The following is a 24,206-nucleotide window of genomic DNA, read 5'->3' on the forward strand; positions in this document are numbered from 1 at the left end:
TCAAAATTACCGGTATCGGTGGTACTGGCCATACACTCCCAGCACCCAAACTCCGTCCTCTTCAAACTGCTCGCTTTTTCCCCTTCTTCTCTTCCCAAACTGCCATTCATCGCCAACCTCGATTTCCCTAATCCCTTCCTCCCGACTTTCTCGACTTTCTCTTCTCTCGACTCGCCTGGAATTGTGCATTTCCGACCGCACTTCACCTCCTGTTCCTATCTCCAACTCTAAAAAAATCCCGATACACCGCAAACGTTACAACCATCTCCACCAGGCGTCCTCCCCCCTCTCCCACCATAAATCACCAACCAACCCCCCCAGTCAACTTCGCCAACAAACGCTGAGAACGGTTTCCATCTTGACTTGTCCTCCCAAAATCCTCTGCGCGTCCAAACAACTACCCGTTCAACTGGCTCGCGGTCCGATTCTCACACGCCCATCCTCCCTCGTTCCGATTCCCCCACCGACCCCGGTAGCTACCTCAAGCGTAACACAGATTTCTCGTCTGGGGTACATCGCTAGGGGTAGACCGTGGTCGTTCACCGTTCGCTCCGACCAGTGAATTCAGAAGAAAAGAGAGAAAATCGGGACTCCCTATTGACTCCTCTTCTTCTTCCACTCCTATCTCTCACTTCCCCCCTCCAACGACCATACCCAACCTCCGAGGTTCGCAAGATCAAGTCGCCACGCTGGACCTCGCCAAATCCATCCTGTTCGACTGTGTCTGTTGCGAGCAACCACCTCTATGGCCTCTGACATAGACATGCATGACGCCTCACCTGTGCCTACTCTACCGCATCCCCACGACGGTGGCCGTATGCATATGTCATCCCTGTCCTCATCTTCATCCATATCTGACGCCGAAACTGAACGCCGAGGCCGCTCTGAACGTCCGCGCATGGCGAGTCGTAAGCCTTCTGCATCCATTCTGGTTCCCCGAGACCATCCCGAAATTGAAATTGAAGAGGAAGAGTTTCCTCCCGACGACGCTCGCGCTATGAGTCCCCGTCGTAATTCCGCCGATTTGGAACGATTGGGCAAGGAGGCCCGCCAGACGCTTCAGGAGTGAGTGACCTTTGGAATCTTGGAAGAAATGGACTGCTCTTTCGCCGATCTTTGACTGAACTGAAAACTAACTTTGCATGATCACCACAGGCAAGCCAAGGCTCTCCAGTCCTCTCTTCAGGCTCTCGCCGAGCGCATTGACGCCGTCAAGTCTGACCACGATAAGCTGGAGAACGAGAACAAGATCCTACAGGATTACATCGGTGGTCTTACCCGCAACATGACCAAGAGCGAAATGACCCGCAGTACGAAGGCTCGAAAAGCCCAGAAATAACTCCACCAGAATAACGAGGGTCGGAGTGGTTGGAGGAGTCGCAGGCCAATCTGGAGCTCTCACTACGATCCGACGACTCGGATATGAAGATTGCGTTCTTTTCCTCCTCTGACCTGAGGGTGTTCTTGGGGAGCTGCCACATATCACGACTTTCCCATGCCGATAACTACTTGAATACCTTTCCTCCTAAGCCCATTCTACGACGACCATCACCTCCCTCAAAATCTAACACGCCCGATTTCACGATGTCAAACCACACCTGGTCACCGGATTCCGATCTGCACAGCTGTTTCGCATACGCGCCCCCCACGGGACGACGGCGCGTACGAGGCTCCTCGTATTACGGGCTTTCTTACTAGGCAGCTGTATGGTACCAGGGGCTTGTACATCTTCCCCCCCCGATCGTTCCCGCCACTCATTCACTCTTTCCGATAATGACTTTCGGCCACCCGACTGGATCGACTGGCCACCTACTCAACATCTACACCAACACCCATTCTCATGACCACTCTCACCACAGAATCTTGCCACCGGTCTCCACCGCCATTTTGATGCGGGGCCGACCGTCTGAAGCCTTCCACGACGGGTTGTCAACGCAAGTGCTTGTTTACCCAAGGGCGACAACGGATGTTCGGTGACATCATCGCATACTTGGGGTTCGTCAAGTGGTCCGCCACTTGCGTCTTGGCAACCTTGTCGTTCAAGGATCTTCCACCAAAACACAATTTCAGCCTTTGGTTGTTTGTGCGACGCGAATCTCACTCTGATACGATGTGATCTTCATTTCGGCTGGCAGATCGGTCCTCTTCATTCTTACGGTTGTCGATACCTGTTCCACCTGGGCTCCCCCTTTTTCGCTCCCCACGCTCCTATCCCTATCCCTCCACAATACCACCATCACTGTGACCCTACTCTCCCTCCGTTTCCTTCTCTTCGTGTGATATCATTCGGCGTTGTTTTTCTTTTCACTCCCATTCTCAACTTTTCCTTTATCTGACTCTCACGGCGGCTCTTTGTGAACAATGGTTTCACCTGTACTTTTTTTTTATTATCGGATGCATAGCACCTTGGGCGTTTCGGGGACTGGGACTAGACTCGATTTGATTGAATGACTCTTTACCGGAGCCTGCACCTGGATTATGTTTTCATCGTCATATGGCATGGCATTGCATGGTCAACAGCAGGACGGCGCGGAAAGTGGAAAGCATCTTTTACCTGGGAGGGAGGTTCTCTTTTCGGAGCAGTCCATTGTTATTTCCTTTTTGATTTCAGAATTCTTTCTTTATTTTTTATCTTCTTCTCCCTTTCATTCCGACCATCTTTTGCCTTTTTCCTCGAATCTTGAGACCCTTGTTTATGTTTCTCTAAAAATGGAGCACAACATAAACCGGGGGCTTCTCGAGAGGGAAAATTCGCAAACCCATGTACATCTTCCAGCCTGTTTTTTTTGCGCAAACTTGCATTCTTCTACCAAGCAATGGACTGACTTTCCCCGGAGAAACGTGTCATACCAAAAAAAAAAGCCAAGCCAAGCCAATGATCTGTTTCGCGTCACCATTTGCATACACCCCCCTTCTTTGTGGCTCTATCAAGTACAGTCTTCATCAAGCCTGCATTGTTACCTCTCCATCTATTTTTATCTTCTTTTTGTTTATCATTGCGGCTCTGTTACTGCTTCGTCTTGCCATATCCACGAAACCCCCCTGTGCATGTCTCAAGTCCCCATCCTCATGTTTTCTTTTTTCCTTTTCCTTTCCAACTTTTTTTTTCTCTGATGCTCGTCATATCATACCCACACTTCCTTGTCTAGTCTTGCATGGCTGGTCGCATGGTGGTGGTTTTTTTTCAGAGTAATCCATAGCAATGGGATATCATTTCAAATGATTAGGTACTCTCTTTGTACGAGCGAGAAGTTAGTTCTATTGTGTAGCACAATGTAAGCAAACAAGTAGGTCCCTTGAAGAGCCAGTGGGGTGGTTTGAGCCATGTCTTATTTCTTATTTGTCTTCTACGGTTTCGGGACTCCGGGTATCTTGTCGACGAATCCGACAGGCCCTGTTCGTCAGCGGCTGCCCAAGTAAGTATTCGATAACGTTGGACAAAGGACTACTGTAATCAATGAATTGAGCTATCGATGTAGCCCACCACATGGAATGATGGGATCGGATCTGTTTGATTGCTCTCTGTGTCATCAACGTCATGTGGAACCTTGGATCGGCTGTCGGCAATTGCCCTTCTTTATGCTTCTATTGTTGTTTACTCTGGCTGTCTTCGGCAGAACCTATCACTTAAGTCTTGGACATGAGTGGGTCGTGGTTGGGTTGTTTCAAAGTAGATGTCTAATTTCAGTTGTAGAGGTAAGTATAACGGGAAGAAGCAACACGGGGTAGTCGGAATTGTAATATGGATAGATTTTGGCTGGGCTGTGTGATCTATGGGCTTGGACCACCACATTATATCAAAGCTGCTGTAACGTATACCGATGTCAACTCGGAAGATAGCCCGGAAAACTACTGATCAGCTCGATGAAGAAACAGTGATAGTGTAAGATCGATAGGTTGAAGTCTTCTATCGCTCTCGCTTTCGACTATCTGGGTAGATATACCCTTCCTCGCAGCTGATTTCTAGCCGGAATCGTACTTAGTTCTCCGGGAGCCGAATCAGATAATGAGCTTGAGGTGAGCTTCAAGCTGTCCGGTAAACTCCAAATACTTGAACTGGACCTGTCGCTTTAGAACGGACAGTCAGACAGAGGAGGGCCTTTTATCTTAATACATAGTAGATTTATCGCTTCTAGACAATGTCATAAGTCATTAACACTCCTTCGAATGCACATCCAATGGGAATTATACTGTTTGCGTCGTCATCTCCACCAAGTATTTGGCATAATAGGCTCGACGAGATGCGGAATACAATCCCAATATCGAACCGCAGTCTCATAGTATGTCCTGGGAGGTGCTTAATTGAAATCGAGCAGAATAGGTTATTGGGATTCTGCGAGAGCACATTACGTTTCCTGCAGATAGCATTGCAGAATACAAGTTTCTTCGAGCATCAATGGCATTATGTAGATTGTTAGTTGGAGGAAGTAGGTGAAGCTTGTTATACGCTAAGCCCGCAGCATTAAACGAGTTCGTATATCATTCCCAATTTTATAGCTCTACGATATCCCATCGCCGGGTCTCCAATCAGCTGGAAGCTCGTGTTTCATAATTTCGACGTCGAAGAACGTATGCCAAAAATCGTCACGAGTTTGGTGGTTCCCATCAGCTTCCTCGAGTAACCAACCTTCTTTGACAGGGAAAAAGAAAACACTGCTAGTCCGCGCCCAAGAACATGTCACCTCCACATCGTGACAAGCGTCCAGCTTGGCACCCTACACCTCATAATGAAGACTCCATGTCTCATGTTATATCCATTACAAAGGTATGCAGGCCAAGTGTTCCGTAAACGAAATGTTAGGCGAGCGAACTCGCTCTTCTGGATATTTGGAAAGGCGCTCAAAGAGTCACCAACTCGTTTCACGAGCTGTGCTAATTTCTCACATGTTTACCATTTCTCTTTTCAAGGTTAGCAGCTTGGGTATCGAAGCTGGGTGTCAAGTTGGGTATATTCACAGCGCAGCCCGAGGATTGAAGCGTCAGGTTAAGAATGCAGTGATTGTGATTCTCCTTGAATTATCAATATAGAAATATTGCTCTCTGGAGAGTATTTACTGTATTGTATCATCAAAAGTTAGGCGTCCGCGGAACATGCCAAGTTGGGTTACTATTCATGGACTTGGGCATAGCCAGACCCAGGGACTAAGTACACACAAAGCCATAAAGAATCCGAGGATGGGATCTGCCCAAGTGTTGAGACTACGAGGGTCAACCCGGGCTTTGTCCTAATGGTTGGAACAAGAGGGCTATCACCAGGATGATGGTTTCGAAACAAGGAAATATCATACCTTTCTACCAATGTACCATTTTACCAACTGGTCGATGTACTGGGGTAGTTGATCTTTATGAGAAAAAAGAACATCTAGCGAGCATAAGAAGCCACACGCACACATACGAGGGGAGAGATAAAAAGGTCATAAGGAGGAAACGGAAAAGAATATCAAGAATCATGGAAGAAAGGCCAGAGAAGAAAAAAAGCCAGATCGGGGATCAGTACGAGGCCCTCATTGAAGTTCCTGATAAGAAAGCTGATTTAAAAAAGGGATTCTCTGTCCGTGTGTATGTGTTGTGGGTTGTGGGGGGAAATTTGGAGAGTGCGCGCAAAGGGGACTCTTTAAGGGGTAGTTAAGAGGCAAGTAGACAAAAAAACAAGGAGAATGAAAGAGAAAAACAAAGACGGGAGATTTGACCGGTCCAGTCCAAAACCAAAGCAGCAGGCAAGGCAAAATGCACCAAAGCAGGTGCCACAAATATCCAAGCAGGGAGATAGCTCGAAGCAGAAAGAGATTCGCTCCAGGAGCAAAGCATCGACATCACAAATAAGAGACGGTTCCTGTGCTATCCTTAGGCCGTGAGGCCCCCAGACGGTGGAACCGAAAGCAATCTTGCTCATATCAATGCAACTCGTCCCCCAGTTCTTACTCGTATCCTTCAGCGATTTCCTTGCTCAGACTTTTCCTTTTGCTCTGGGATGACAGTCGTGCAAATCTCTCTCCATTATCCCATCCGTCTCCCGAGGACGTGAGTCCATCATCAAGATCTTTTTAAATTTCATTCTTTACTCGGCCTGCTTCTCTTCAGCAGCCGGAGCCTCCTCCTTCTTCTCGGCCGGGGCGGCCTCAGCGGAGGGCTCAGCCTCGGAGGAAGTCCACAGGGTCTGTAAACAAAGACGTGATTAGAATGTGCAAATTTTGGTGTATGCAGACATCAAGCAAAGGGAATCCCCAAACTTACCAAGTTGTCACGGAGGAGCTGCATGATCAGGGTAGAGTCCTTGTAGCTCTCCTCGCTGAGGGTGTCGAGCTCTGCACATGATATTAGCGTCAGGTTGGCAGAGATTTACAGACCGGGCTAAAAAAAAGTAGCGCGCAAAAGAAACTAACCGGCAATGGCGTCGTCAAAGGCCAGCTTGGCGAGGTGGCAGGCCTGGTCGGGGGAGTTCAGGATTTCGTAGTAGAAGACCGAGAAGTTGAGGGCCAGGCCGAGGCGGATAGGGTGGGTAGGGGCAAGGTCGGTCTGAGCAATCTCGGTGGCGGCCTTGTAGGCCTCCAGGGACTGGTCGGCAGCATCCTTGCGGCGGTCGCCAATGGCGAACTCCGCCAGGTAACGGTGGTAGTCACCCTTCATCTTGTGGTAAAAGACCTTGGACTCGCCGGACTGGGCGGACTTGATGAGGTGCTGGTCCAGGACCTCCAAGATGTCGTCGCAGATCTTGGCAAGCTCGGCCTCGATCTTCTGGCGGTACTCCTTGATCAGGGTAACCTGGCCCTCGTTGCCCTTGGACTCCTCCTTCTGCTCGATCGAGGTGACAATACGCCACGAGGCACGGCGGGCACCAATGACGTTCTTGTAGGCGACGGACAGGAGATTCCGCTCCTCAACGGTGAGCTCAACGTCGGCCGAGGCAACGACCTTCATGTTCTCGACCATCTCTGTGGGCGCATGTTAACATTTGAGACTCTCGATACATGTTCCCCAATCCATTTTTTTCTGGAACAGGAATGATTTGTGATATTGAGAGGGGCAGCGAACCTTCATAGCGCTCAGCCTGCTCAGCGAGCTTGGCGAGGTAAACAGCGTCTTCGTGACCCATTGTGAAATGTTCTATAGAAATCAATAAAATCGCGGATTAGTTTATGTCACGCAGCAAATCGAAATTTGAATGTCCGTGGAATATGGAGAAAGCAAGTGGGAATCACGCCATCGACATCATCGCCAGCGACCGGGAGGGGTAGCAGCGCGACAAATGTAGCCACTTGGCTGAACGGCAAGCATTCCATTTGACATCACAAGTATTGTTTTGTTTTTTTTTCTTAACGTGGCCATCGCCTGAAGGTGGGAACGAATGACGATGGTTGATAATGATGGCGCCGAATTCTCGATCCTCCCGGCCGAACGTGTTTTGAGGGGGGTCGATCGCAGCGAAGCGGTCGCGGCAACGGCCCCGCCAGGTAAACAAGGCAGCGAGAGACGATGATATCCATGGCAGATATGCGATCTCGAGGAGGAGGCGGTGCGAGAAGCAACGTGATGTTTTTTTTGGAAAGGGAAAGGAAGCAGAAGATTGCTCCAAATTTCCCCAACTTCAATGGATCCCCGGTCGACCCGTATATGTTGTATGTGTGTGTGGGATGGCAGGAGAGCGCGAGCAGGGAAGGCCAAGGGGAAATTGGATGAAACGAGGCGAACTCACCTGAAATTTGGAGAGAAAGGGGAAAGGAGCTGAAAAGGGGAGGATTTAAATGGATGGAGAGTGGAAAGTGAAGGGGAGTGGAAGGTTTGAGGTTGAAGGAGGAGAGAAGGAGGGGGAAAGGAGGGAAACAGAGAAGGCGGTGTTGTTGGGATTTACCGGGCAAGTCACAAACTGGCAACTCTCGGGAGCAGGTGATCTACGAACAATACTACTCCTACGACTATAGTTCCAGAGTAATAATGTACAGAGTATTTAAATTGGACTGGACTGAAAATGAGAGGCTATATTCACCTCCTACTGTGCTCTTTCTGGTGATCCTAGACTATTTCCCCCCCTCCTTCTCCCTCTCTTCCTGTGTCCAACTTGGTCTTTCTGTGTGGTTCGGTGGGCCTGCCCAGCGTCATCCCCCATCCTGCGCCCGCCAATCGCCCTGGAACGTTTCCCCTTCTTTGCGCCTCACGTTGGAAGCCCTCTCGGTCCACCGGTTCCAAGGCAGACTAGCCTTTCTGGCTCGTTTCTTCGAAACAGATCCATATATCCACGGCTGTTCGCTGGTTACAGTAGAACCCCCCTCCCTTTTGCTAGTCTAGACCACTGAATGTACTACAAAGGACTATTAGCAGTATCAAGGCTACTTCTGCATGTTGTACTGTACTATTGTATAGTCGATAGGCTGCTCTCCCACATGATGATGAGGAGGAGGCTGTCCGAGCACAGGCAAGCCCAATCCCCGTAGCCACATCCAGCTAATCGCTGGGTTAGTATCCAGACCCAATGATCCGAGGTGCCTCCTCCCCTCATGATCTCCGTCCCAAGTCGAATGAGAACGCGTCGACTTATCGCAGAGATTTCGACCCGCTGACATAATGGGGCTGCACTTAGGTTACCTAATCTACCAGACCCCGTGACTTGACTCCCGTCTTATTCCCCCGAGCCCGACCCAGATCACATGATGTGGTCTTGGCGCCTGTCGTCATGCCATACTCCCCCATCAGCTTCCCTCGACCATTATTCCCCTGCCACTTAAGCTTTAAACTCCCTTCTTCCCATATCTCCAATCATCTCTCTAACCCTCTACACACAATGCTCCGCCAAACCATCATCCGACCTGCTGTCACAGCCAACCGGGCTCTGCTGACCCGGTCCTTCTCTGTTGCTGCGCCCCGACTGGGCGAAGGTGACACTGGCGCGCCTCGCACTGGAGGCGCTGCTGCTGGGTTCGTAATCCCCCTCTTCCCCCTCCCCTGCATCCTCTACCATGCTACGGTCAGCTGTGCCTGTGCCCTCAAGCCTTGAATAGCGACTGTGCATTTGCGTGTCTGCCTTGGCTTGCCGTATGACATCATCAATTACTGACACAGGTTGAACAACAGTGACTCGTTCACCAAGCGTGAGGCTGCTCAAGAGGCCCTCTATATCCGCGAAAAGGAGCTTGAGAAGTATGTTTGCAGTCCTACATCCCATTCTGGGTCATTACTAATCGTGGTCGGGTACCAGGCTCGCTCAACTTCGGAAGAAGATTAATGACCAGCGCGCTCACCTCGATGAGCTCGAGGGTCACATGTATGTCTACACCCTTCCCTGTCTAGGCACGCACGCTCGGTGCTTAAGGAAACTCTGGTGCTAACTCCCATCTAGTGACAAGTTGACCAAGGACCAGTCTGGCAAGAACTAGATATACTACGTGCCAATTTCTTCTGCCCTTCCACATTCCCAGCGAAGAGTGCGCTCCTCCAATTGCCGTGTACCATACCATCATGATCTCCCCTCTGATTGATATGCCCATTGGTATTTGATTCGAGGCTCGGGATTTCTCGGTGGACGGTGCAATCAGCATGTTGTTAGATAAGACAGGCAGCCATTGCATACATACCGGGAGTTCCTCGATTCACAATCTTCGTTTCATCTTTGGACAATATCTGGAGTAGAAGCTGCAGCACTATGAAATTGTATGAAGCTGTCAGGATAGGATGCGTAAACTCGAGGTGGTTATCTACGAGAGTCTAGATTGTGCACCGATCATGTCACGCTACATTGCAGTTCTTACTCGTAACAGCCCAGGGTACTTTTAAGACCCTATCAATAAAGGCTTGCCATCATTTGACAATTTCCAGCCCACTTGTCTTGCGTGACTGAGTCCTACGAAGCACATCGACAAGCACCAAATTTTAAACATTAGACAACAGGATGTCATTTCAAACATGGAACTTCCAGGACAGTTCCAAATTGCAATTATAGATCGTTACGGATTGATAGCAGATTGTCATGCCAAGTGAGAATTTCGCGGGGCTTGCCGAGGTCAAGACGAAGTGTAATGAGCATTCTTTAGTTCTAAAGATTCAGTTAGCGGACGTTAGGCATAAGCTGTAAGAGGTCAAGGTTAACATACCCAATAGAACAATGTATCATGGCGCCGGCGCATACCTTTCCCCAAATTTATTTGGTTCATAGAGGCACTGATGCATGATTGGCATCAAGGGGAAGATATAGCCGGCGAGAACGAGAAATATCCGTGGATTCGGTCATCCGCCAAGAGACGTCGGATGTGTATGTGGGGATCGGTGGTAGAAGTTGATGATACCCCGGGATCAAGACGACCAGAATAAACAGACCAGGTATCAAAAGAGGAAAAGATAGGCACAGCATCCTGTCAAGAAGGTGTTGTGCGCAGAAAACAATCGACAGCTTTAGTCTCGGTCACCTCCTGGGCTGCCACTGCGACCAGGACTACGGCTGCGGCCCCGGGCAGCGGCGCCACGAATACTCTTGCCAGGACCTTTGCCCTTGCTTGATGGGGGAGGGCGGACGAAAGCGTAGTCGACGCTGAGTGTCTGGTCAAGGAGCTTGGTGCCATTCAGGTTTTTGATGGCCTCGGAGGCTTCAGGGAGGGTCGAGTACTCGATCAAGGCGTATCCCTATCGTGAAAAAGGTGTTAGCAGAATGCTCTTTACCAACCACCAAGTGACCCAGCAACCGAATGCAAGCAAAACAGGCTGAAAGACCGCTGCTCAACCTGCCCTCGAGACCACAGGATCAGCCACGACGCACCTTGACATAACCTGTCCGCCGGTCCAGGTTTAGACTGAAGTTCTTAATCTCGCCGTACTCCGCAAAGATATCGGTGATATCCTCCTCTGAGGCTTCCTCGTGAATGTTCGATACCATCACAATCCACCCTTCGATACTGCGCACTGCGACGGCGCCAGTCTGAGTTCGAGGCTCGACACCGCGGCCAGACTGCTCAGAGCCCTCGTCTTGGGCGACGGGCAGGTCAACCTCCATTTCGTTAGACATTTTGGCCAGCTATGACAAGGCTTGAAGAATTGCTGCGTTCACGAGGCGAATTGGCGCGATGATGGGGAGGAATGGAGGAGAGAGCGTACTGACGTCCGTGCAGGTGAGCGCGGATTCGGAAAAGCTTTGGCTCTGGAGAGCCCCTTTCGGCTAGCGCCCTCTCCGCCTTTGCTGGGGTTCAGGAAAACATTAGCTATGAACTACAGAAATAGTGGGCTTGGATTGTTTTATGGTTGATTATCTGAGGGCCTACATTCTTTGTTGAACTAGTGTATAGTACAATTAGGAAGGAAACTGTTTAGCGCAGAGGTGGTGTAGTTCTTGCAACATAGTCCTCTTGAACATATCCACACCGTGCCCGATCAAATATTGGCTGGCACAATTCTTGTGGTCATAGTACTTAGCGTTTTCTAAAAGCCGAAAGAAACAAGACACTAAATTTCCCCATCAAGGGGTTAATGCAGATTTAAGACGAAATTTGCTCACTTTTTTTTTCACACCCTTTGCAGAAAAGATCATTACGAATGTACAGACAAGTGGATTTGGGACAAGAGTATCATTGCAGCATCTAGATCAGCCAGAAAAGGAAACAGGGAGGAGTAACTCGCCCATCGTATTCAAGTAGTAGTTTATTGCATATCTATCAGGTATGAACTCTTCTTCAGGCACCATTGCGCAACGGCCCTTACTCTGTCCTCTCGAATCCACAGGCTAAAGCCAACTCCTCGCGGCCCGGCGCTCGGAAGCCTTCCAGGAAAAAGAATGCCCAAGGCTGGAGAACTTGAGTAGACCGATATTGTGAAATCCAATAGGGATGGAACTAGGATTGCCACTCTTTCAATACGGTAACCTCTGTTTCGAAGGCTCATGACAGGAGGGTGAATACCTGGGGATACACGGGAGTTATCATTGAATATCCGATGGGATGGGAATTTGAATTCAGAAGAAAAAGCAAGGAGGTTGCATTTTGCTCTAATACGGAGAAAGGGCTATGGAGTGGAGATTTATTCCCCGGATATTGTATGGAAGAGACAAGTCTAGGCGAATTGCCACCTCGTGTTCAGAAGCACGAGGATTTGGAATCAAGGGGAAACAAAGCAGAGCAGGTCGTTAAGAGTACAGTATTGTGGTGAATCAACGAAAGGAAAGGGAATTTGGTGTGTTCTCCAGAGGAAAGGAAGTTTTACTTCCGGTTGTTGCTCCGCATGCCCAGAATCTGGACCATGCGGATGAAGATGTTGATGAAGTCGAGCTCGAGGCTGACACTCTCGTTGACAACGTCACGCTTCATGTAGCCACGCTCGGCAAGACGGGCGTGGTGCAGGATCTTCTGCACATCGTAGAGAGTGAAGCCACCGAAGACAGCCAGACCACCGTACAGCCAGACGCGCTCAGACCACATCAGGGTGCGGGCAGCAGTGGCAGGGAGGACCATGGGAGCAAGACCAGAAAGAGCGACGATGGCAACACCTGCAAGGAGAGGACCACCGAGGTACAGGTATTTCTCTTGCTTGGCAGTAGCACCGACGAAGGCGATGGAGCCCATCATACCGACAGTGTAGAGACCAGCGCGAGCGAGGATAGCGGGGTGCATGAACATCAGAGGAGAGAGGAGCGCAGCCTGGGTCAGGTTGAACAAAGTCCAGCAGCCATATTTCAATACGTAGCTATCGAGGTGGTTAGCATTCTCAATTTTGAAGGATGAGCGGCAAAGAAAAGACGGTGCAAACACTTACTTATCTGGGGGAGTAGCAAAGGTGGCGTACATCGAGCCAATGCTGCCAACAAGACCGACACCCATAACCAGCCAAGGGTTCATAGCCATAAGACGGTATGACCAGCCGCTGGTGTGCAGAGCGCGGGCAGCAATAGCGATAATACCAATACCAAGTCCAGTGTGCATGAAAGTCTCATTCAGGAAGCTCCGCTCGTAAGCGGGCATGCCGCCATCCTCGCGGGTCTCACGGTTGAAGATGAAGTTGGTGGCCAGAATAGTGCCACCGACGATGGCACCTCCGTACAACAGCTTCTGAGTGAAGTTGCCACTCTGAGTGTTGTAGGTTTGCTGCATGTAGCTGCGGCGGAAGGCATTGTGGAAGGTCTGACTAGACTTGGTGAAGAACGAGGGCTGGGCAGCGAACGGTTTGGCAGCCTGGGAGGGCTTGAATGGAGAGTTGTGGATGAAGCGAGCAGTGTTCGAAAGCTTTGGAGCTTGAGTGAGGGCCGATGATACGGCGAACGGGCGCCGAAGGAAGAAAGCCATGACGACGGTGATGTCGAAGGACAGAGAGAGATGGCAATGAAACGTTTATATGCGAACGGCTGGACCGGTGATATCAGGGCGCTTACTCACGCCGGAAGTCGGCAGCTCTTAAGTCCGAATGTTCCAGAACAACACGTGACTGGCGGGGTGAGGTGAGAGGCGCGCAGAGAGCAGAGGCAACGGGCACTTTTGAGATACGTCATGCTCTAATCGTGAACCGATTTTCGTTTTTGAAGATGGCGCTGAAGCTAGAGACGATCAATATCCCCCACCTGCCAGCATCGCTGCCAGTCCATGTGGCGCTGTACCGCAATGTCCAGAACTCGGCATTGTTGCGGCAGCAGTTGCTGGCGGGCAACGCAGAGTTTGAATATGCGTTGATTGATGCGAGCTTGGTGAGAGCCTATGAGTTTGTAGTCTACGTGGACAGACATTGGATTTCTAACCAAGAGATACAGGTACTATCCAGAGCCCACGCACTGGCAGCCATCTTTCGTGCAATGAATGATTACATGAATCATCGTCTCAAATCCCACAATGTGCACTCGGAGATTGTCTTCTCCTTCAACCCCACTAACAATGTATGGTGACTCTTACAACTGCGCCACCACGTACCTAAGCTAACTAGCTTAGATCGCTGAGTCCTTCCGCAAGCTCGGCATTGCCGACTCCACCAAGGACTTGCTGGTTGTTAAAGTCTCCGTGACTCCGGAGATAACACATGACTCCGTTGCCGCCCATCTGGAAAGTTCCGTCGAAGGAACATCTGTGCCGTTCGATGACCTGACATTGTCTGAGATTTCCGATATTAACAAGATCAAGAAATTATACAAACTCGGTGCCTTACCGTCTCCAGCTACCAAGGCAGATGCTAGCCAGCCCTACGCTGACAACGCTAGAAGACGATTGGAGCGTTCAATGCTGGGAGCCATTGCTCTACGGGGATCATGATGGGGTCAGCCCGGGCTGATCAAACGCGATCAATTTGACATTGATCACCATGTCGTGAAGTCGAAACTACCAGTGGTCATCGTGAATCGACGAGCATTTGGCTTGCCAAAGCTCCGAGTCTCGCCCTCTATGATTCCTTCCCTCACGCATGTCATGATTTGATGGCGAAACAACATGCTGGTATCGCCAAGTCTTATTGATGGTTTTCGCAAAGGAGCGGTACCGCTCGTGAAATCACATCATCCAATGGTCTGAGGGTTCCATTTGACCAGAAGGTGGCCTCAGAAGAACAAGGGCATGGAACCCCCTCGCTGGAGCTTTACCTTATCCTGTGGATTAAGTCTACGATAGACCAGCCATAATATAATGATATCATGAACATCATTTGAAACAAGATTATTTTTTTGCCCAAAATTGTGACCCTGTACATACACGCCAGTAAAACTGCCTTAGTAGATTGTAGGTCGGGCCGCAAAATCTACATCCTTCTCCAAAGATCGAGCTGTTCATCTCAATTCAAACGTCCATCTCTCGCCCCAATTAGCTAGTTATCAATGTTGTAGCTCGGTAAAGATTTTTTTGCTTTTCAAAATTTCTAGTGGTCTGAAAATTTGTCAGTGGTATGCGTTGCTGGGCCACGCTGTTTTCTTTGGCCCAAAACGGCAATCCTGCAACTTTGCCAAGCCTCGATCGTCATCTCTCCAACAGACCTTGTCGCGACCTCCTAGAATCGTTCAATGCTCACGGCGCGAGCCTCTAAGCGTCAAACCCTTATTCGAAGTGATGGAATTCTTCATCATTGAAACGCCATGAGCCAATCTAACTTGAAACGCCACAAACGCAACCAGTTGGCAGCAAAACGCGCCGCTCGCCACAATGACGAGCTCTGCAGACGTGATTATCCTGTCCTCATCTCCAAATACTTCGCCGCGTATTCCCACGAGACTCACCAGCAATACCGAGAGAGCGCTTGAGATACCACCACAGGCTGCGACGACATCGCCTATCCCGTTGTTGTCGCAGCGGTTCCTACCTCCCTCGCGCTCCCGATTCTTCGACGTGCCCACAAGGAAGGACGACGCACCCAAGAAGAAGCGCCAAACGACAAAAAAGCCCGCTTCGTCGGATTTGAAGGAGAAGGATGCTCCCAGCAAGTTACAACAGAAGGAGAAGAAAGTTACGAAGGACCCAACGCACAACGCTGAGGAAGACCTAGAGGCCCAATCCATTGATTCTCGCAAGAACGTTGCGAAGAAGACTGCGATACCCCAAAAAGGCCGCGCACAGCAAAAAGCCAAGAAAGAGACGGGGAATTTAAAATTGGCTGGCAAGGTTACCAAGGCGAACAAGAGTAACGATACCCAGACGAAGACTGCGAAGAAGGCCGAACACAAGACGGCGGCAGTGCAATCGCCTCCTGCCGATTCAACAGAAACTTCTGAATTGAAGGCAGTCTCTATTGCGCTGGGTAAAGATGAGGTTTTGCACCTGGACGAAGCTCTGAGAAGACGCAGGGACTGGACACCACCCAGAGAGACGTGTCCTCAACTCGATAACACGATGGAGAATAACGGGACCAATCCTGACGAAACTCTTGAATCGAGTGCGAAGAGTGGGTTTGGGGGTATTCTCACGGACTACAACTATTCCGGGTCGGGTTCAGATTCCCGGGAGATCAGTACAAACGAGGGAGGTCCAACAAAACGAAGAAGGATTGAGCTCGTGGACCCCCAGTGCCAACCATGGCGCAACCAAAGTTTTGAAGAGGACATTCCTGTCCAAGGAGATACATCATCATCATCATCATCTGGGCGACTACCAAAGCGGAAGCCCAAGACTCAGAAGCGGCTCACAACCCTGACAGCTCGGGTGACAGCTCAGTATACATCGAAGGATGTAGAGGATTTAGAGGAAGATCCTTCGGCAGACGACATCACACAATACATCACAAAGTCAAATTCTCGAGGGAGCAAGAAACAATCAGCCGATAAGGACCCGGAGTTGATCGTCCTTTCTCCAGAGGCAGCTTTCAAGGCGCTGGATCAACAGGATGTTGTCTTCGGTACTTGCAGCCAGCTCGAGAGAGACGATTCTCCAGAGACGTTGCGGGAGATGCAGCGCGCCATTCGTGAATCGGAGAGCTTGGCCTTTGGGGAGAAAGGAACAGATTTTCCGTCGGGCCTTGGACAAACAGCAAGAAGCGAATCCACATCAGGTTCCATGTCTCGATTCGCGGGCGCAAGAAACTTGTGGAGCGTTGCTGGCCGAGACAAAGCAGGGTCTTTGGTTCAGGCTCAGACTGTGGAAAAGGTTGATCTGACAGATGCATCTCATGTAAACATGAAGAAAAATGCACCTCAAAGACGTCCGAAACTAGATCTTTCCGATGATGAGTGGATCGACCTTGACGATGGGAAATCTGGCACTTCACAGCAAATGATATCATCCTCCACGAAAGCTTTGGAGCCACAAGATGGCCTCGATTCCCCAACTACCGCCGTACTTGCACCGCCAGTGCAAGATGCCCAACTAGCTGTAGCAACAAGTCATCAAACGACTGAGGTTTCGCAGCAGGCGCCAATGCCACAATACAGTGGTTTCACAGATGCAGAACTCTCGAGGCAGGTTGCTGCATACGGTTTCAAGTCTGTCAAAGGACGCAAGAAGATGATTGACTTGCTTCAAAAGTGCTGGGAGTCAAAGCATGGCAAGCCCAACCACCCTGCTGATGTCCCCTCCCAACCTGCCTCAGTGTCACAGGCAAGGAGTATGACCACCGCGTCGTCTATAAAGACACCGAGTCCCAAACCCAAGTCCAGGGCAAAAACGAAAGCCAGGAAGACTGTGTCAACGGCCACATCGACGGAGCCTGCTACACGAACGGAGGCTATCATGATGACCAGCCCAAAAAGGAACCAGCAACCATCCTCAAGAGCCGCACGCCGTCCACCCTCTTCAAACGTAGACGTTGAAGAAATTCAAGATTCAGAGGAAGAGGTTTTCTTATCCCCCAGTCAGGTGCAAAAGCGTTATACCGAGATCTTTTCCAGCGCCACTGCTTCAACCCAAGTCCCTTCTTTGGAAATATTGACGGAGGACCGGCCACCAACTCCCGCCAAGCGCAAAGCACCTGCCGCCTCTAAGACCTCGCGCAGTATCAAGTCATCTTCATCCGCTGCTGCTGCTGCTGCTGCCAAGACGGACAAACCACTAACCGCCGATCGCACTAGCTTGCTGGACATATCCATTCAGATCACGAAGGCCGTTCGTGCCCAACCCCAGCTTCTGCCCTCCAGCAGCCGAAGTCAGCCTACATGGCACGAGAAAATCCTCATGTACGACCCCATCGTCCTTGAAGACTTCACATCCTGGCTGAACGTTGAAGGACTTGGCCTTATTGGCGAGGATCGTGAGGTTGGCACAGCGGCTGTGAGGGACTGGTGCGAGAGCAAGGGGATCTGTTGCTGTTGGAAGAAGAATGCAAGCTGGTGATAGACAGTTGTATCATGCCTGTTGTTGTTTTCTCTTTCAGTTTGAACGGTGTAATTGTATCAGTTAAATATACCCTGGGTCTATGAAATAAATGAATTTACTGCATAGAGATATGGTCTACATAAAGTTATGAGGTAGATGGCTCGCTAATCTTAGATATATTTTGTTTTGAGTCGGTTTCTAATACATACGACCATAGGGTGTGGAGAACAGGGCTTCCCGTCCGCTCAGCCGTACTTAAGCCCATTATAGTACGCAGGCAATTCTCAATGCGCCCTGAGCTCTAAAATGGCGTCAGATTTGATCTTAGGGTGAGTGTGGGTGATATAGGTGAGAACTTTGGAGACTGGGGTGGTAGTGTTGAATATCGCGGTCACTGAGATAGTCACGGGGACGGGAGCACGTGCATGTATATATGTCTACCTGGCTACTAGCCTCTTTGTACCTAGAACAACACACAACAATACAATCAACTCCTATCAACTATGCAAACATTGAAGCGTCACTTATAACTCAACAGGTTATAAGCCCGAGACTGCGTATATCAAACTGGAAAATACTTCCTACTAAGTTTCCCCGCCAAGTGATAGCTTTATCTATTAACCGAACTAGAACAGCTTGCTTCGAACTTCAGCAGAGAAAACACGTCTCTCACGTCTAAGAGGAAAACGAATTGTGCGAAATTATCACACAAATCTCACAAAGAACCACCACACCGCTACGGACATTCGTCAGACTAATCCTGGGATACACCTCTGTATTACAAATAGGCGATAGCTATCACACCGCTATAGATAATCGTCAGACTAATGATACCCTATAGCTATATTGCACAACAAACAATACCTAGTCACACCGCTGCAGACATATCACATCGCTAGAGACATATGCAATAACCTGCCTTCTGTAGCACGCCGATACACTACTTTTTCCCTCTCAAAATTCCGATCTCCTTGAAAAAGGACGAAGTTTTATTCTACCCTATAACAAGAAAACCCGGATCATAGAAGGGACACAACTAGATTAACGAAGAGCTTAGTTTAGTGTATTATCTTCGAAACATCCGCTATTAGCGCTTTACACAAATCTAGAAGACGAATTTCCTATCACTTTCCCGACACGCAGTCGGAGGAGCCTATAGAAATTTACCTCTAGAAGAGCGTACACGCCGGGCGCTCGCTGTTGCCTCTATAATCGCCGATTGCTAGAATACTATAGAGCACAATTCTCCGCGCTAAGCTTAACCCGCACTCCCTAATCCGGAACAAGGGCCGAGTCATCTCAACTCAACAAACACCGATACACTATTGACCTCGACCGGCAACAGCCTAGCCCGGTATAATCTCCGACTAAATAGACCTATAACCTTCGCAGAGCAACAATCACGATATATAGTCGACCGCGTCCGTTTTCCTCACTTCTTCGGATCTTATAGCCGTTATCTCAAGTCCTACGAGCTACTAGACAGCGAATACGTTCCTCTATCGTATACACCTAGCCCAAGTTCGTTAGAGCGTTCCTAATCCGTTTATTCTAGTTAACCAAGCAAGGCTTCGAGCCTAGAACTTTTTGGTCTGGAGCCAAGATCGCCCGAATTATTAAGCTACACGCCTTCTATCCCTTCGATCTGCTCGAGTACTATTTTAAGCGCCGAATTCTTTAGCACCGAAGAGTCCCCTTATTAGGATAGATTCGAATAAATTCGAATAAATAGGCTTAAGCTTATTCTACAATGCTATACCAATTCTCGATAATACTAACGACTAGGCTTAGTAGAACCAAAAAGTCAAGGAGTTTCTTCGTATATCTCTAGTAGCTCAAGATAGACCGATCCCACCTATAGAAGAGGAGGAGGCATAGTATTAGTCCTACCGCTAGATATTCTATTCGTTAATAATTGCGGCAAAGCTGACCTATAATACGGCTTAGCGGATAAACGCCTTCGAAATCATTCGAGTCTAATCACTGATCAAAGCGGTGAAAGAAAACTTCAAACTAGAAGGCTCAGGGATATATATTAGTCTTTAGCGAAGGTATATATCTCTTACCCGAGCAAAATGTAGGAGTGTATAAGCCCTCGGGGCCGAGATCAGAAAGATCTATGCGGAAAAACTCTTGCTTAACCCCGCTTGTGTCACTTCTAAAATCGAACGAACCTTCTTTTTCTTGCATACTTTAGGTCCGGAATATAAGAGCTTCCGCGACTATGTTTTTAGACAAATAGATATTGTCAACGATAGAGATAAAGATAGAAATATCACTAAAGTAGCTCCTACATTTGACTATATTAAGAACAAGGCCATCGAGGAGGAGCATCGAAAAGGATAGCTAGGTAATAAGCCTGCAGACATAAATACGCTTCCCGCCTTTACACTAAGCCGAAGCTTTAAGGACAAAAAGATCATACCGTCCCTAGACGGGCAAATATACCGAATCGAGATATATAATATCCCGTTCTGTGCTTTCTGTCGAAGGCCCTATTATACAGAGCCTGAATGCTTCAAGAAGAATCCCGATCTAAGGGACTAAGAAAAACGGAAAAAGACACGTAAGCCAAGGTCTAGCGGTATAACCGCCGACTCCCGTAAGCTATCTAAGAAGCGCGCTAATACAGACAATAAGGACGACGATTCTGAGGGGCCGAGGGACCCTAAAAGACCTACCTTTATAGCGACGCGAGTCTCGAGACAAGATATTAATAAAGCATTCGGAGCGGAAATCGAAGGAAACTTTGCTACGTTTAATTATATTCCTTGTTTGATAGTCACAAAAGCTCCCTCGATCCGTGACGCCTGGATCGTAGATAGTAGGTATGCCTAGCACGTCTGCAACAATACTTCGAGATTCGTCAAGATAGACAAATATGATAGTCTACCGTTAAGGAGCGTCGATACCTTAACGGCTCCTTCTAGTATAGGAGTAGCAAATATCCTGTGCAATATACAAGGCAAAAAGAAGTAGCTAGTTCTAGATAATATCTTATTCGTCCCGACCGCGTATACAAACCTTATATCTATGTTGCAACTTCTTAATCGGGGGGCAAAGATAGACTTCTCGAGCAATAGTGCAAAGATTCGGAACAAGTTAGATAGGAGGAACCTATTCACTACAAGCTAATATTATGGAGTCTACGCACTCGACCTATAGGCGAAACCCGTATTCCTAGCCTACTATATTAGACCGCAATCGGCGCTTTAGCATAATAGGCTTGCCTACATAAGTAATACGAATATTCAACGACTCAAAAAGCAAGCCTACGGCATTCAGGACGTTACACTACGCTAACCTTGCAACCTATACCTCTAGGGACGAATGACCGAAACCCTCTATCGTCGTTTAGAAGCAAGTAAAAGATCTAAATATGCTATAGAACTCCTCTATATCGATATTGCAGGACTATTTAAGGAGGGCCTTGATAGTAGCCGCTACTAGATAACTATTATCGACGACTTTACTAGATAGGTTAAGATTATCCCTATACTATAGCGCTAAGAATTCGTTATTGAGTCCTTGCGGTATTTCCTCGACTATAATAAGCGCCCCAAGCGCAAATACAGACGAATTCGTCTTAACCGGATCCCTAAGCAAGTAGAAGAAGAAATAAAGTTCACCCTCTTCTCAAGAGCAATCCAAGCCGAAGTTATAGGTATCGATCAGCACTAACAGAATAGAGTGGCAGAAAGGGCCTATAGGACAATCTACGATCGAGTTAGACTAACGCTCGCGTATGCAAAACTACCGCCGAAGTTCTGGCCGGAGATTACGCGGACTACGGCCTTCCTCTCGAATCGATTACTATCATCTAAACGTAACATAACTCCGTACCAAGCTTGGTATAGTAACAAGCCTGACCTATCACAGCTAAGAGTTATAGGATCTAAGGGAGAGTATCTTATTCCACCTAGATAAAGAAAGAAGCTAGCGGGACTAAGAACAAGGCTATGTCTATTACTGGGATACGAAGGAAATACGAACTATCGCATCCTACTAGAAGACGGCAGGATCATTAGTACGCCAAACGCAGAATTTCATGAAGTCCTCAATATACCCTCTATATAGACCATAGAAGATGTAGGAGCCAAATAGCAGAGCTTACCTAGGGCAACGGCTGCTACCGTAGGGGGGAGTGAGACGGTAGGACTAACAAACCAACCGTCGGCAAGTATGCGATATGCATCCGTGCCAGCCTCGGGACGTCAAGTATCCCTGGCGCCGTAAGGGCAAACACAGCCTAGATCATCGGACGACAAAGTGCAAGAGTATATACCTCAGTCGAGTAATAATAACTCGCAGCCCACTATTACTAGATAAGGAGAAAGGACCTTTTCACCACCAGGGAGTGACGATATCTTCGGGTCTTCATCACCTGCTTCACAGGACTCCGTCCCTAGGATTAACTCACCGTCCGGTAGTGACCAGCAATAAGGCGATGCTCAGCAAGGGCGAATTCCACAAGATTAGCTGAATTATTCTAAGGGCCGAGGGGGTAGCGCAGAATATATCGTGCCTCGCGGTACACTTAAACGTTACCCTAAGCTCAAGCTTCGGGATACATAAACCTCTCAGGACATATCTAACTACGACGAAGAAGAACTTGTATTAATAAATGTCCCTGACGAGAATATAATTCCAACTTTCTTGACTGTAGCCGCGGAAGAGACTGAACCCTTTGAACCGAAGTCCCTTTATTAGGCCAAGAATAATCTACGCTAGCTCGAATAGGAAAAGGGAATAACCGAAGAGATACAATCGCTCAAGCAAAACAAAACTTAGGAAATCGTTAACCCGCCTAACTATCGCCGAGTCCTAAGCGGGAAGTAGATCTTCAAACTGAAAAGAGGAGCTCGCGGAGAGATCGTCCGCTATAAGTGCAGATGGGTAGTCAGAGGTTTTACTTAAGAGGAAGGTGTCGATTATAACGAAACTTTCGCTTCGGTGGTTAAACTAATAAGCTACAAGGCCCTATTCGTAATTGCAGCTGCTCTTGATCTCGAGATCGAGTAGATAGATATTAAAACAGCGTTCTTATACGGCGAGGTAGACCACGAGATCTATATCGAACAGCCCTACCACACTACGGATAGCATATCTAGGGTCTACAAGCTCCGCAAAGCACTCTACGGCCTAAAACAAGTACCTCGTATCTAGTACTAGACTCTTACTAACTTCCTTCGGGGCCTTAGCTTTAAGCCTATCAACGCTGATCTTAGCATCTTTGTTCGGAGTAGTATATACATTGTAGTATATGTTGATGACCTCTTAATCATCGGGCTAAGTATTGTAGAGATAAAGAAGATCAAATAGAGCCTTAGAAATCGTTTTTATATAACAGATCTAGGCCTATACAGCTACTATCTCGGTATAGCTATTCGGAGAGACCGGCAGAATAGAATCCTCTATCTTAGCCAAGAGGCTTACGTATACAAGGTCCTCTAGTAGTTTAGAATATTAGACTATACACCCGTTAGCATACCTATAGATACTTCACCTCTGCTAGAAAATAGACCCGAATATATCTGTCCCTCGACTCTGAAGAACGAGTATTAGCGTATAATCGGATCGCTGATGTATATTATGCTTAGAACTAGAGGTGATATTGCATATACAGTCTTAGCGGCGAGTAGATATTTGACAAACCCTGGTCTACAACACGTGAAGCTTAGCTATCGAATTCTTCGGTACCTCAAAGGCACTAAATCTCTTAGTCTCATATATAAAGGCTCGCTCTAGATACTTCGTGGTTTCACAGATGCAGACTAGGCTAGCTATCGCCAAACAAGACGGTCGACGGCCGGATACCTGTTTAATATTAGAAGTAGAGCGATTAGCTAGCAATCGAAACGGCAGAACACCGTTGCCCTGTCAACCTACGAAGCAGAATTCATTAGCTAGACACAAGCAACGAAGGAAGCTATCTAGTTAAGGAGACTCCTTCATGAGCTAAACATAAGCCAAGGAAAATGCGCAATAATCATTTACGGCGACAATCAGGGAGCTATTGCGCTGGCCTCGAACCCTCAATACTATTCGCGTACAAAACATATAGAAATCCAACGAAAGTGGCAAGGAGAAGTTCAAGATGCTAGGACAGTGGAACTGAGATATGTCCCGATAATAGAACAGATTGCTGATGGTTTGACGAAGCCCCTTGCACGAATCAGATTTGAATGGTTTCGAAAGGGCCTCGGCATTGAGTGATACTCTTATGGGACACCAGCTTTCAAGCCAAAAACGAAACGGTACATACAGGCACCCTTTCCTTCTTTTTACCCCAGGGGTTTTTTTGGAGTTTTTAATGGGGCCTAGCAACCGTGATGGTTGATCGCTGATATTCTTCATGGCGAAAGAAATCAGCGAGTGGGAGTGTTGAATATCGCGGTCACTGAGATAGTCACGGGGACGGGAGTACGTGCATGTATATATGTCTACCTGGCTACCAGCCTCTTTGTACCTAGAACAACACACAACAATATAATCAACTCCTATTAACTATACAAACATTGAAGCGTCACT

The 24,206-nt window shown here is 48.3% G+C and overlaps 7 protein-coding genes across 7 annotated transcripts; 4 read left to right on the forward strand and 3 right to left on the reverse strand.

Moving 5' to 3' along the window:
- Window positions 1–763: 763 nt before the first annotated feature.
- N7458_010281 (short coiled-coil protein) lies at window positions 764–1,339 on the forward strand (the record flags this gene model as incomplete). The annotated part of the gene is made up of 2 exons (XM_056913663.1): window positions 764–1,065; window positions 1,156–1,339. The coding sequence occupies 2 exons, from the start codon at window positions 764–766 to the stop codon at window positions 1,337–1,339; spliced, it is 486 nt and encodes a 161-aa protein (XP_056762512.1).
- A 4,719-nt stretch (window positions 1,340–6,058) lies between these two features.
- On the reverse strand, window positions 6,059–7,114 carry artA (14-3-3 adaptor artA; the record flags this gene model as incomplete). Its single annotated transcript, XM_056913664.1, has 4 exons — window positions 7,033–7,114; window positions 6,384–6,932; window positions 6,235–6,305; window positions 6,059–6,157 (listed from the first exon to the last, which is right to left on the reverse strand). The coding sequence occupies exons 1-4, from the start codon at window positions 7,091–7,093 to the stop codon at window positions 6,059–6,061; spliced, it is 780 nt and encodes a 259-aa protein (XP_056762513.1). The 5' UTR covers window positions 7,094–7,114.
- Window positions 7,115–8,776: 1,662 nt separating this feature from the next.
- N7458_010283 (uncharacterized protein) lies at window positions 8,777–9,368 on the forward strand (the record flags this gene model as incomplete). The annotated part of the gene is made up of 4 exons (XM_056913665.1): window positions 8,777–8,910; window positions 9,067–9,132; window positions 9,191–9,256; window positions 9,332–9,368. 4 exons carry the CDS (start codon window positions 8,777–8,779, stop codon window positions 9,366–9,368), a joined length of 303 nt encoding a protein of 100 aa, XP_056762514.1.
- Window positions 9,369–10,380: 1,012 nt separating this feature from the next.
- Window positions 10,381–10,987, reverse strand: N7458_010284 (RBM8 family RNA-binding protein; the record flags this gene model as incomplete). Its single annotated transcript, XM_056913666.1, has 2 exons — window positions 10,381–10,608; window positions 10,742–10,987. 2 exons carry the CDS (start codon window positions 10,985–10,987, stop codon window positions 10,381–10,383), a joined length of 474 nt encoding a protein of 157 aa, XP_056762515.1.
- Window positions 10,988–12,170: 1,183 nt separating this feature from the next.
- On the reverse strand, window positions 12,171–13,250 carry N7458_010285 (Bax Inhibitor family protein; the record flags this gene model as incomplete). The annotated part of the gene is made up of 2 exons (XM_056913667.1): window positions 12,171–12,654; window positions 12,724–13,250. 2 exons carry the CDS (start codon window positions 13,248–13,250, stop codon window positions 12,171–12,173), a joined length of 1,011 nt encoding a protein of 336 aa, XP_056762516.1.
- A 236-nt stretch (window positions 13,251–13,486) lies between these two features.
- Window positions 13,487–14,201, forward strand: N7458_010286 (EKC/KEOPS complex subunit CGI121/TPRKB; the record flags this gene model as incomplete). Its single annotated transcript, XM_056913668.1, has 3 exons — window positions 13,487–13,645; window positions 13,709–13,831; window positions 13,884–14,201. The coding sequence occupies 3 exons, from the start codon at window positions 13,487–13,489 to the stop codon at window positions 14,199–14,201; spliced, it is 600 nt and encodes a 199-aa protein (XP_056762517.1).
- Window positions 14,202–15,077: 876 nt separating this feature from the next.
- On the forward strand, window positions 15,078–17,693 carry slx4 (the record flags this gene model as incomplete). The annotated part of the gene is made up of 1 exon (XM_056913669.1): window positions 15,078–17,693. The coding sequence occupies one exon, from the start codon at window positions 15,078–15,080 to the stop codon at window positions 17,691–17,693; it is 2,616 nt and encodes an 871-aa protein (XP_056762518.1).
- Window positions 17,694–24,206: the final 6,513 nt, after the last annotated feature.

The sequence above is a fragment of the Penicillium daleae genome (assembly GCF_028827525.1).
Source record: "Penicillium daleae strain IBT 16125 chromosome Unknown utg000008l_segment0_segment0, whole genome shotgun sequence".
In the NCBI taxonomy this organism is placed as follows: Eukaryota; Fungi; Ascomycota; class Eurotiomycetes; order Eurotiales; family Aspergillaceae; genus Penicillium; species Penicillium daleae.